Source organism: Pseudopipra pipra, chromosome W (assembly GCF_036250125.1).
Source record: "Pseudopipra pipra isolate bDixPip1 chromosome W, bDixPip1.hap1, whole genome shotgun sequence".
Classification (NCBI taxonomy): Eukaryota; Metazoa; Chordata; class Aves; order Passeriformes; family Pipridae; genus Pseudopipra; species Pseudopipra pipra.
The window spans coordinates 30,979,211-30,991,576 of record NC_087580.1 but is presented as its reverse complement, the minus strand read 5'-3'; the positions used below and the strand labels follow the sequence as shown (position 1 = coordinate 30,991,576).

The following is a 12,366-nucleotide window of genomic DNA, read 5'->3' as shown; positions in this document are numbered from 1 at the left end:
CCTCCTCGCCGCTGATAGGAGACTTTTCGGCCATGCAGTCGCCCTGCTGGAAGGGGTAGCACATCGCTGCCCAGCGTGCACTGCACCGATCGAACAGTGCGAGTTCCAATCGTGGCCGCTGCCACCCCGCGCGGAGTTGTGGTGCAGACGAACACCAGAGAGCCACTCCGGCTGCTGGAGAATCCTAAGGGCGTGGCGGAGCAGAGCTGGCAGCGCCGCACGGGTAGGGCCGGAGTGCCCGGGAGCCAGCGAGAGGACAGCCCGGCAGCAGCAATGCAAGAAAAACCAGGAACGGAGCAGCCCCAGAGGGAAACAAGAACAGAGCAACCCCGACAAAGTGCCACTTCTCGCTGACAGGAGAGGCAGGCTAGAGAACTGCCTTCCCGTCTCTCTGTTAACTCTCCTGTTAATTGCGTGGTGTGTCCAATGTCGCCGTGAGCTCACAGTGTTGCTGACGGTACCGTGCTGGCGTGTGTGTGTATTGGGGGCTGTGTGTGCGTGGAGAAGCGACCATAAGTTTGTTAGTCACTGTTAAACCCCAGAGATGAGAGTCCGGGAGACTCTCCTCCCGTTAGAGCGTCTCAGGTGAACACAAGAGCACAGAAATTCACTTTAGGGTTATTCAAAGTGCTGCCTGAGCCCGGCGTGCCGGGGGAAGGCAGCGCCGGCAGCCAGGGCAGGAGGCGGCGGAGCGGCAGAGGGACCCCAGCGACAGAGGCGGCGGCGGAGCGGGCGGCAGCGCCGGGAGCTGCTTCTGCAGAGCCGGCCAGACTTGTGCGGGGGTCCCCAGGAGTTCCACGGCGTGCGGGGCGGCCCGGGGAACAGCAGAGCGACGGCGAGCTCGGCGGGGACTGCGGCAGCAAGAAAAGAAACGAAAAGTAGCTCCAGCCTTTTCTCTCTTCTTCCCCGCCCCGCGGGGAAGGGGGGGGAGAGTGAGTAAGAACGGCAGGAGAGGCTGCAGTCAGAAAGAGAAACAAAAGAGTCTTCTTTCCCTTTTCTGTTCCTCTTGGGGAATAAGTATTGAAAACAAACAAGTGCACACCTTTCCATAGTTCTTGTTTCCATCTTTAACTCCTGCCATTTGGAAATTAGGGAGAGACCGGGGATTTGCCCTGCAGAAACCAAGCATGTAAGTGGTTGAGAAAAGAAAGCAAAATCTCTCTCTTTAGTCCTTCTAATCACTTGGAGATAACTTAAAAACCAAAGAATTGCGTTTAACTGCAAGCTAGTATGCAGACAGTTTTAGGGAGTTTTTCCGGGAAATGAGGCTTTGTACAAAAGTTTTAGCGAAACACCTTCTTGGTTGTATTGTACCCCTATAAAAACCTTCTGCCAAAACTTTGTATTCAGAAAAAAAACCAACCAAACAGGGTTTTGACAAAAAGGATAAAAAGTCCTCTTGCAAAACTTGGCCTTTGCCTTAGCAGAGAAAGAGATCAGGTGTTAGTAGCTCACACAATAGAGATAGTTTGTTGCCTAGGAACCGAGTGGGAGGCTTAAACCTCCTCTGGCCGAACTCAAAAAAGTTTAAATTACCAGTGTCTCGGGGCTGGGGGTGGGGTGTAGAACCCCCCTGCTTTCTAAAAACTACAACTTTGCAAATAAGATAAATGGAAAGCCAGTAGGCTGAGGATTTCCTTAACTCTTAGATAAAACATCTTTCTATCTCCCTGTTATAAACTGAGAAGTGACCGTGACAGTGGAGTGACCCTGTCAGGTTCTGTGTGTACTTTGCTCAGGGTTTCTCTAGACCCTCAGTCTGCAGGAGTGGGGGAACTGTCTTCTTGAAGCACCCCCACAGCTGGTGCTGTGAATACAAGTGGTATAAAAGGATTAAAGCCAGAGGCCTTACCCTGGGTCGGCATTATGCTGATCACATCTTTAAAACTGTGTTTAAAAAGTTTACTCAGCTGATTTTTACATGATCTTACAACGAGTTATTTGCTCTCCTTTGTGCTGCTTATGTTGTGAATTTTGTTCTCTTACCAGAATTTCATAGACAAAAAAACCCTAAGAATACAAACAGATAATATAGATCACATCTAAAGAACCAGCTGCAAGCTGGAATCTGGCCTTCTCCATCCTTGATTAGAATTTTGGAAAAAGAGAGAAAACAAAACTAAATCTTTAATTTGATCCCAAGTGCAAAAAATGTATAGTCTGTATTGAAAAGACCTGAGATGCACCCGATGTTGTAATTAATATGACTAACAATACCTTTAATATGCCTTCAAGTGATCCTTATTCGTTTAGTTATATCACAAATCAAAAAGTATTCACTCTCAATCTATCATTAGTAATTCTCATGAATAAGAGGAGCCAGTCTGTGGCTCTGGTGAGCCAAGCCCGAGACTGAGAAGATGATGCAGAACACAGTAAATGAGAGAAACTCTTCTAATTGCTTTTGTCATCTTTGTATTAATCAGAACAATAACTACAGCCATGCATTAGCCATTCAATGCAGGCCATGTATCTTGAAGAAAAAAATGCATTGATTTTTTTCTTTCTTATATAGCAGACCTCTTGCCCTAATAGATCCCTGAATCTACTATTCCAGAGTTAAGAAAGTCTCTGTCACCAACAATGTGTTTTAACTTATTCTTTCTGTATGTGGTGTTGTATTGCTGGTGGGCGAGGATCAGAGTTAGAGTCAAAACTTGCATTTTTCTCCAGTGTAGAGGGTTATAATATAATTGAATTTGTATTATGAATTAGCTAAAATTTGAAAAACAAACTCAAACTTCTGTATCATATCCAGACTGGAAAGGCTTTGAAAGGGTGGATTGCTTGTATAGTTTGAATAGTGCTGTCAGGTTGCCAGACAATACCATAGTTATTGATATTATGTTTTATTGTCTTTCATGGAGATGGGTGTTGTTTATATATGTTTTGTCCCAGTGGTTTTATAGCAAGTGGCAAGGATTGTTTTGAATCTCTCTCTCTCCTCTCTAACTACTGCAACATATGAAGGAAACCTCTTAGTTTACGAGTCCACACAAGATTATAAATAACAGTGCATGGGGTGCTGGGCCTCACGGAAGAAGGGCCCTGTGTTGAAAAGCAAAGAAAGTGTCCAGTCCCCCCATAGGCCCCAGCTCACATCATGCCTGCAATCTTTTAATAGACTGCTAACTTCATAGCATGATGGTTGGTTTAAGCAGCTCTCCTGCGACATCACAGCTCCCCTGTGACATCACATCTTTCCTGTGTCATCACATCTCCCTCATGATGTCACAGCCATCATATGACATCACATCTCTCCTGTGATCTCATATCATCCCTGTAACATCCTGTGCTCGACTGTGACATCACAGCTGCCCTGTGACTTCACATCTCCCCTATGGTGACACATCCATCATATGACATCATACCATTTCTGTGACATCACACTTTCCATGTGACATCACAGCTCCCCTGTGACATCACATCTTTCTTGTGACGTCAAGGATTCTCTATGACATCACATCCATCATATGACATCACATCATATCATCCCTGTGAAATCACATCCTCCCCATGACATCACAGCTCCCCTGTGACATCACATCTTTCCTGTGTCATCACATCTCCCTCATGATGTCACAGTCATCACATGACATCCCATCTCTCATGTGATATCACATCCTCCCCTGTGACATCACAGCTCTCATGTGACATCACATCTCCCCATGACATCACATCTTCCCCGTGACATCACAGCTCCCCTCTGACATCACACCTCCATTGTGACATCACATCTCCCCTATGACGTCACAACCATCATATGACATCACACCTCTCCTTTGATATCACATCCTCCCCTCTGACATCAAATCCTCCATGTGACATCACATCCTCCCTGTGACATCACATCCTCCCTATGATGTCACATCATCCCTATGATGTCACATCCATCATATGACATCACATCCTTTCTGTGACATCACATCTCTATGACTTCACATCCATATATGACATCACACCTCTCCTGTGATATCACATCCTCCCCTGTGACATCACATCGTCCCTGTGACATCACACCACCCCGTGATATCACAGCTCCCCTGTGACATCACATCCACTGACATCCAGATCCATCCCAAGGCTGGGGGTGTGTGTCAGACAGGCAGAACCACAAATGCCTGCACAGCCCAGAGCAGTCAGTGTGGGGCTGTGCTTGCTGCTGCAGAGACCCCCAGGGAACAAACCCAGGCACTAGTTTCGGGGAGGTGTCCCTAAGGAGGACACTTGCCTTATTATTGCTTATTATTTGTAATATCTTACAGATCTATCATACAACACCTAAGGATGGATTCTATAGAATATGTGCCATAGATATTTGGGTTGGGTCTGGCTGAGCTGCAGTTCAGTTCCCCACAGCAGCCCTCCCAGGGCTGGGCTTGGCATTGGCAGCTGGAAGGGGGTTGAGAACACCCCAGTGTTTTGGCCACTGCTGAGCACAGCACCAACACTGGGACATTCCTTCCTTAGCTGAGGGCAAGACCCTGGCAGGGGACCCAAGTAGGCCAGCTGAGCCCAACTGACCCAAGGGACATTGCAGACCATGGGAGGTCAGCTCAGCTCTAAAAGCTGAGGCAGGGAGCAGGAGGGGGGCATTCATTGTCTGATGGCTGCCTGCTGAGGAACCGTCCCGCGGACCCAAGCCCTGCTCCTCGGGAGTGGCCGACCATGGCTGCTCATGGGAAGCAGAGAACAAACCCTGCTGTCTTTGGCTTCTGTGTGACCAAGCTTTGTTCTGCTTTTTGCTTTGAATAAACTGCCTTATCCCAACCCACTATTTTGTTTTTCCCACCTTACTCTCTCCCCTGTCCTACTGAGAAGGGGAGTGATAGAGCAACTGGGAGGGCACCTGGTGTCCAGCCAAAGTCAACCCACCACACATCTGAACACTTCCACAGACTCCACCACCTCCCTGGGCTACTTGTACCAATGCCTGAACACTCTCTCAGTGGAAAAAGGGTTTTTTTAACATCTAATCTGAACCTCGTCTGATGCACCTTAAGGCCGTTTCCTCACAATCTTTCACTATAGCCTTGGCAGAAGAGACAGACCCCCAACTCCACTAAAAACCTCTTTCAGGTCATTGTAGAGAGCAATGAGGTCCCCCCTGAGCCTCCCCTTCTCCAGACTCAACAAGCCCAGTTCCCTCAGCCGTCCCTCAGCAGACATGTTTTCCAGAGCCTTCCCCAGCTCCGTTCCCTTCTCTGGACACGCTCCAGCCCCTCAAGGGCCTTTTGGCACTGAGGGCCCAGAACTGGACACAGCACTCCAGGTGGGGCCTCCCCAGTGCCCAGCACAGAGGGGCAATCAGTTCTCTGCTCCTGCTGGCCACACTCTTCTCCACAAAGGCCACGATGCCCTTGGCCTTCTTGCCCCCCTGGGCACACTCTGCCTCATATCCAGCCGCTGTCAAGCAGCACCCCCAAGTCCCTTCCTGCTGAGCAGCTCTCCAGCCCCTCTGCCCCCAGCCTGGAGTGTTCCAGGGGGTTGTTGGGACCCAAGTGCAGGCCCTGACACTTGGCCTTATTGATCCAGCCTGTCCAGATCCCTCTGCAGAGCCTTCCTTCCCTCCAGCACATCCGCACTCACACCCAGTCTCCCAAACAGGACAAAGTCTGACCACCAGCAGTCCAGGCTGTCAGTTCTGCTGCCCCCTCCTTCCTCCACCCAGAATGGAAAACTCCCATTTTGGGGTCTCTGTGCCCAAGACAGTTCTTTACCACCACATCCCCCACCAGTCACAGAATCATGGAATGGTTTGGGTGGGAAGGGACCTTAAAGAGCATCTCAGTCCAACCCCCTGCCATTGGCAGGGACACCTTCCAATAGACTCAGAGCTCAGAGCCCCATCCAACCTGGCCATGAACACTTCCAGGGATGGGGCAGCCAGAACTTCTCTGAGCAACCTGTGCCAGGATCTCACTACTGTCACAGTCCAGAAATTCTTCCTAATATCCCATCTAACCCTTCCCTTTCTCACTGTGAAGCCACTGCCCCTTGTCCTGTCACTCCAGGCCCTTGTAAATAGTCTCTCTCCATCTTTCTTGTTGGCTCCCTTCAGGCACTGAAAGGCCACAATTAGGTCACCCCAAAGCCTTCTTTTCTTCAGCCTCAACAATCCCAATTCTCTCAGCCTTTCCTCACAGCAGAGCTGCTCCATCCCTCTGATCCTCTTGCTGCTCCCCTCTGCACTCACTCCAGCAGGTCCATGTCCTTCCTGGGCTAGAGCCCAGAGCTGGAGGCAGCTCTGCAGGGGTGACAACATTACAGCCATGTGTGTTCCAGCAAGGACACTGTGGAACCTTCTGGAGTAAAGGGGCCATTGTGACACTGTAGGACCTTCTGGAGCCAAAGGAGCCCTGGGACACTGTGGAAACTCATGGAATCAAGGGAGCATTGTGACAATGTGAAAACTCATGGAATCAAGGGGCCATTTTGATGCTCCAGGGCCTCATGAAATCAAAAGAATCCTGGGAGACTGTGGAACCTCATGGAACCAAGGGTTTATTGTGCCATGAAGAGCCTCATGGAACCAAGGGAGCCCTGAGACATTTTGGGACCTCGTAGAATCAGGGGCCATTGTGACAATGAGGAACCTCGGGGACTCAAAGGCCACTGTGACACTGCAGGGCCTCATGGAACCAAAGGAACCCTGAGACTTTTCAGAACCTCATGGAATCAAGGGGCCACTGTGACACTGCAGAGCGTCATGGAGAGAAAGGGACCCCGGGACACTGTGGACCTCAAGAAATCAAGGCACTGTCCCATATTGGCACTGTGGAACCTCATGGAATCAAGGGGCCATTGTCACACTGTGGAACCTGATGGTAACAATAGGCCATTGTGACACTGCAGGGCTCATGGAACCAAAGGGTTCCTGGGACACTGTGGAACCTCATGGAACCAAGGAGCCATTGTGACACTGCAGGGCCTCATGGAACCAAAAGAATCCTGGGACACTGTGGAATCTCATGGAACCAAGGGGACACTGTGATATGTGGGGCCTCCTAGAACCAAAGGAGTCCTGAGACATTTTGCAAACTCATGGAATCAAGGGTCCATTATCACACTGCAGAGTCTTACAAAGCCAAATGGACCCTGAGACTCTCTGGAACCTCATGGAATCTAGTGGCCATTCCCACACTGTAAAACCTCATGGATACTCTCAGGTTCCCATTATTAAGAGACATCTCTGCCCAAATTCAGCTGCAAAGAAGACCATGTGCCAAAGTCAGCAGTCCAGCTTTGATTTAACAGTAAATAGGAGGTAGAGGCAGAGAAAGAAATAGAAAGACAGAGAAGAAAGGGGTGGTGGGAAGCCAGTGAGAGAGAGACAGAGATGAAGTAAATGTATCACACCATGTAGATCCCTGAGGCTCCCACCGGTCCTTCTTCACCCTGCTCTGCTCGGTGGAGGGTCCCCAAGTTGTGCTTCTGGGCTATCACTTTTATACAGCCCAAGCCCCGGGTATTCAGGGGGGTAGATGCTGTTCCCACAGCTTGGGCTGGCACGTCTACAAGGACTTGCTTCCTTTCCCACAGCTTGCCACGGTGGGAGTTTTGCCCAGTGTGCTTCCAGTCTGCAGGTGGGAATCTTTGTCTGGATGGGTTCCCCAGACCTGCCTTACCAGCCCTGGCTTCCTGTTGGGGCTGTCTGCTCTTTCCCACACTCTGCACAGTGCAATTCTGTCCTGGGGGCTACTTCCAAAGCTTCACCTCCCTTTAGGCCTTGGAACTAAAGGCCTTCCTGTTTGCCACCAGTGCTTATGTGTTGTGGTGCCTTATGGGATTTTCCTGCTTTGACAGTGTTTTGAGACAGTTCATTGTGCCCTTCAAGTCCTTACATGTGCACACACCCCCCCCACTCTGACCAGTGTCTGGCCCTCCAAAGAACACAAGCCCTGATGATTTGTAGCTCCCACTCCAGTGGTTGGCACTTGGAACTCCCTCCGTACCCAGAGCTCAGAGCTCCCTTGTCCCAGAAAGTTTAAAGAGATTGTGCCTCATTCTGTCAAGACAACCCTTGGAAAAAAGTGTCCCTCTGTGTTTCCTGGGATAAGAGCACTCTATTTTCATCTTCCAAAACCTTGGAGAGGTCCCAGAGATCTCCCAGGAAGGAATTTGGGGCCTCAAGCACAGGACCCGTATATAGAGGCTGAGGACTCAGGGGTCAGTGGTGTGAAGATTGAGGACAGTAGAGGAGTAGCCTGAGAGGTCTGGAAGGGGGGTGTGAGAGCTGGTGGAGCTTTTCTTCCTGTCAGAAAACAGCCTAAGAAAGAACTAGTGCCACCAAGGGCAGCTGGGGTGGCCTAGACTGGTGACAAGAAATGAGAACTTTCCTTCTAAGGTCAGTGTTGTGGTGCAATATGTCACAAAGGAGTCTGGATGAGCCCAAGGCTTTGTGTGTGCAGGAAGAGCCAGGGAGGACGCAGAGATGTCAGTGCAGGAAGGTGCCAGCCAGGTGGGGCAGCCGGGGGGATGACGACAGCCTGCAGGGAAAGGGGCAGGGCATGGACACCGTAGGACAGCCTGGGTTGGAAAGGAGACAGGGATGGGGAGAAGCTGAGGAATGAGGCAGGGACAGGATCTGCCTTCCCAGGGGCTGGGGGTCAGGGCTTGGTCCTCTGGATTAAGAAAACAAGTCAAGGTTTCTTCAGCATCAGAGCCACCTTTCTCTTGTTGTCCACCCTTGTCATCACTGTCTGCAGATTTCTGCTCTAACTGGAACCTGGGGACACGTTCTCAGTTGTGCCCCTCAGTGAGACTCATTAGCACTGCAAGAAACTTCAGTGTTTCAATCTCATTTTGACTTCTTGAAAAGTTGTTTGAACTTTCTCTCAGGGACTGAGTCTCATGTAAACAACATCAAACCCCCTGAGGGTCATGAAATGCCTGGGGCTGTTGCTGTGCTGCTGAGCTGGACCAGGCTCCTGGCACACAGGGAGCTCCTGGCAAGCAAGAAGAGCTTCAAAGAGACAGCTCTGCTGGTGAGCAGCTCCTCTGCACAGCCCAGCAGGGCTGAGGGCACTGCCAGGGCAGCTCAGGGACACCAGCAGGGCACACACAGAGCTTCAAGGGGCTCAGCACTGGCAGGAGGGCTGAGAGCTCCCTGCAGGAGGAATCTTGGCAGGGCCGCACATGGTGAGTCTGTGGTTGCAGGGCAGCGCAGGGGCAGCTCCTGGAGGCATCTCCTAAAGCTGGCCCAGCCCCAGCTGATGGGATGGGTGAGCAGGGGCTGTTCTGGGGCACTTTGGAAGAGCTGTGAATCTGGGGGTGCAGCCAGGGATGCCCAGGGCTGTGGGGCAGAGCAGGGTCCTGCAGCCCAGGGTGCTGTGCTGGGCAGGGACTCTGCTGCCTGCCAGGGGCAGCTCTCAGCCAGCCCGGGGAGCTGCTCCCAGGGCTGGGGCAGAAGGGCTGTGGGCAAGGAGCAAACCTGGCAGCTGAAGGAGGACCTTTTCCATGTCTCGCTCTTGCAGGGTCAGACCTGCTCACAGCTCCAGACCACTACACCACATTCAATGGAGAATTTTTTGCAAAGCTCACAAAAGACAGGGGCTACAGGAAAGGAATTAGTCCTGAGGTGTGTTTCCTGCTTAGGCATTGTAGCATAGACATTGTTCTCTCAGTTCAGGAGGCTGCACTGAAATTCCAACTCTTTTACTCTCAGACGAATATTTCAGGCAGGATCAGAGATGACCACAGGATCCTGGGCAGTGCTGAGCCTTCCTTTGGGGGTGGGCACTCTCCTGTCCCAGCGCTTGCCTTCTCTGCAGGAGGGCTCCTGTCCTGCTCTGTCCAGCACAGCTGCACCTCTGGGCTGGCACAGGGGACACTTCACAGAGCTGCCCTTTCAAGCAGTGCTGCCCTGCTCTCAGCACAGATCTTGGTGGGGTTTTTAAGGATGAATCTGTGTGTGAAGTCCTCTTCAAGGCACCCAAGGGAAAATGCAGGGAAGATGGGAAACAGATTGAGAGGCACTGCAGCTCTCCTGGCTCTGCAATAAGCAATGGAGATCTCAGCCCTTCTGCCTGTCCTGTCTCAAGAATCTTCAGATTTGTCATCAGAAAAATTTGCCCCTAAAAAAACACCCCCAGGTGTTATCATTGTAACCAAACAACCCAGTCTAAATTATTTTAAGGATACACTGTGCCTCTCTCCTGAAGCCCAAATTACTCCAAGACAACAGTACAGGAATTGAACTTTTCCATCAAAGCTGGGTTCCATGTGACATCCCCTGTGATCATGAGAGCTGTCACAAACCAGTTCCGTGTCTGCACTGCAGCAGAGCAAAGATGAGTCCTCGGCAGCACATGGGCAGAGCTCCTGCTCCTCACAGCACCCTCAGAGAGCACAAACCAGAGAAAAGAAATGCCTTGACTTGGAGGGGATTTCCCTGAAAACTGAGATGGCTTTGCTGAGAGGGGGCTGTCTTAATTGTTTCCTGTGCTTTCCTTTTCTGAACAGACCCTGTGCTAAGGAGCAGCAAATGTCCAACAGCAGCTCCCTCACCCAGTTCCTCCTCCTGGCATTCGCAGACAGGAGGGAGCTGCAGCTCCTGCACTTCTGGCTCTTCCTGGCCATCTCCCTGGCTGCCCTCCTGGCCAATGGCCTCATCCTCAGCGCTGTAGCCTGCGACCACCACCTGCACACCCCCATGGGCTTCTTCCTGCTCAACCTCTCCCTCACAGACCTGGGCTGCATCTGCACCACTGTCCCCAAAGCCATGCACAATTCCCTCTGGGGCACCACAGCCATCTCCTACATGGGATGTGCTGCACAGCTCTTTTTCTTTTATTTCTTCATCTCAGCAGAATATTTCCTCCTCACCATCATGTGCTACGACCGCTACGTTGCCATCTGCAAACCCCTGCACTACAGGACCCTCCTGGGCAGCAGAGCTTGTGCCCACATGGCAGCAGCTGCCTGGGCCACTGGGTTTCACTATTCTTTGCTGCACACAGCCAATACATTTTCCCTGCCCCTGTGTCAGGGCAATGCCCTGGGCCAGTTCTTCTGTGAAATCCCTGCCATCCTCAAGCTCTCCTGCTCACACTCAGGCTACCTCAGGGAAATTGGGCTCATTGGGGTTAGTGTCTGTTTAGGATTTAGTTGTTTAATTTTCATTGTTTTCTCCTATGTGCAGATCTTCAGGGCTGTGCTGAGGATCCCCTCTCAGCAGGGACGGCACAAAGCCTTTTCCACGTGCCTCCCTCACCTGGCCGTGCTCTCCCTGTTTGTCAGCAGTGCCATATTTGCCTACCTGAAGCCTCCCTCCATCTCCTCCCCATCCCTGGATCTGATTGTGTCAGTTCTGTACTCAGTGGTTCCTCCAGCACTGAACCCCCTCATCTACAGCCTCAGGAACCAGGAGCTCAGGGACGCTCTGAGGAAAATGATGACTGGATGCTTTTCAGGAGCAATAAACTGCCTGTTTTCTGGTGTGTAGCATTCAGAATGGGACCCCTTATTGGCCCAGCCTTCCTGCTCAGGTTTGTTGTGGAGGTCATCAGGTTCTTCTTGCAATAATTTTCTGTGGAATGAAACATTATTATGCATATGCCTTTGAATTTAGTGTCTACCCATTGAATTTGACCCAGAGATGTATAAATGATGAATTGTGCTCTCTGACTATTTAAACAAAATAAAAGACCCTGCAGTGCCTTCTTTGTCCAAGACCCTTCTTCTCAGATGTTCCTAAAAGACAGCACACTGCAGGACAAGGTGTATTTGCAAAGTTGAAGGGGACAATAATCCCAGCCCAGCAGCACTGCCAGGGAGCAGCAGGGCTTGGTCTTTGCAGAGCTGCTCTCTTGCCACTTCCACACTGTCCTCCTGAGCCCCTTTCTCGCTGTAAGGCCTGAGTGCTCTCTGAGCACAGTCCTGGGGAGTGGAAGCCCTTGGAGCACAGGCAGGGACAGGCCCTGGGAACTTGTGAAGCAGAGCTGGGCTCCCTTCCAGCATCTCCAGGATGCTGTGGGATCTTCTGAGGCCACTGCATGTACTGGGTCACTTCTTCTGTGACCTTGCTCCAGGGCTGGAACTCTCCTGCAGTGACACCATGACACTCCTGCTCTCTGCTTTCCAGGTTTCATTTTTAGATCCAGTCTTCCCCTCCTGTTCACAGGGACATCCTGGGAGTGCTTCAGAGCTGCCATCCTGGGGCAGCTCCTGCCCAGCGTGGGCAGGCACAAGGTCTCTCCACCTGCTCCTCTCCCCTCCCCACTGCCACTGTTTTCTGCAGCCTCCTCATCCTTGCCCAGCACAGCCCTCCTGGCACAGTTGGATACAGCCCTTGTTCTACCCCCTCCTCAGGCACCTGCCCAACCCCCTCAGCTCCAGCCTGATGGCCAGAAACCTTCAGGGCAG

The 12,366-nt window shown here is 51.3% G+C and overlaps 2 protein-coding genes across 2 annotated transcripts in view; one reads left to right on the top strand and one right to left on the bottom strand.

Annotated features, from left to right (window-relative positions):
- LOC135405272 (zinc finger protein 501-like) overlaps positions 1-12,366 on the bottom strand; it is an 895,895-nt gene that overhangs the window by 518,867 nt on the left and 364,662 nt on the right. The window lies entirely within an intron of this gene.
- LOC135404568 (olfactory receptor 14J1-like) lies at positions 10,757-11,446 on the top strand (the record flags this gene model as incomplete). Its single annotated transcript, XM_064639306.1, has 1 exon — positions 10,757-11,446. A coding segment is annotated over one exon (690 nt), but the record flags the coding sequence as incomplete, so codon positions are not given.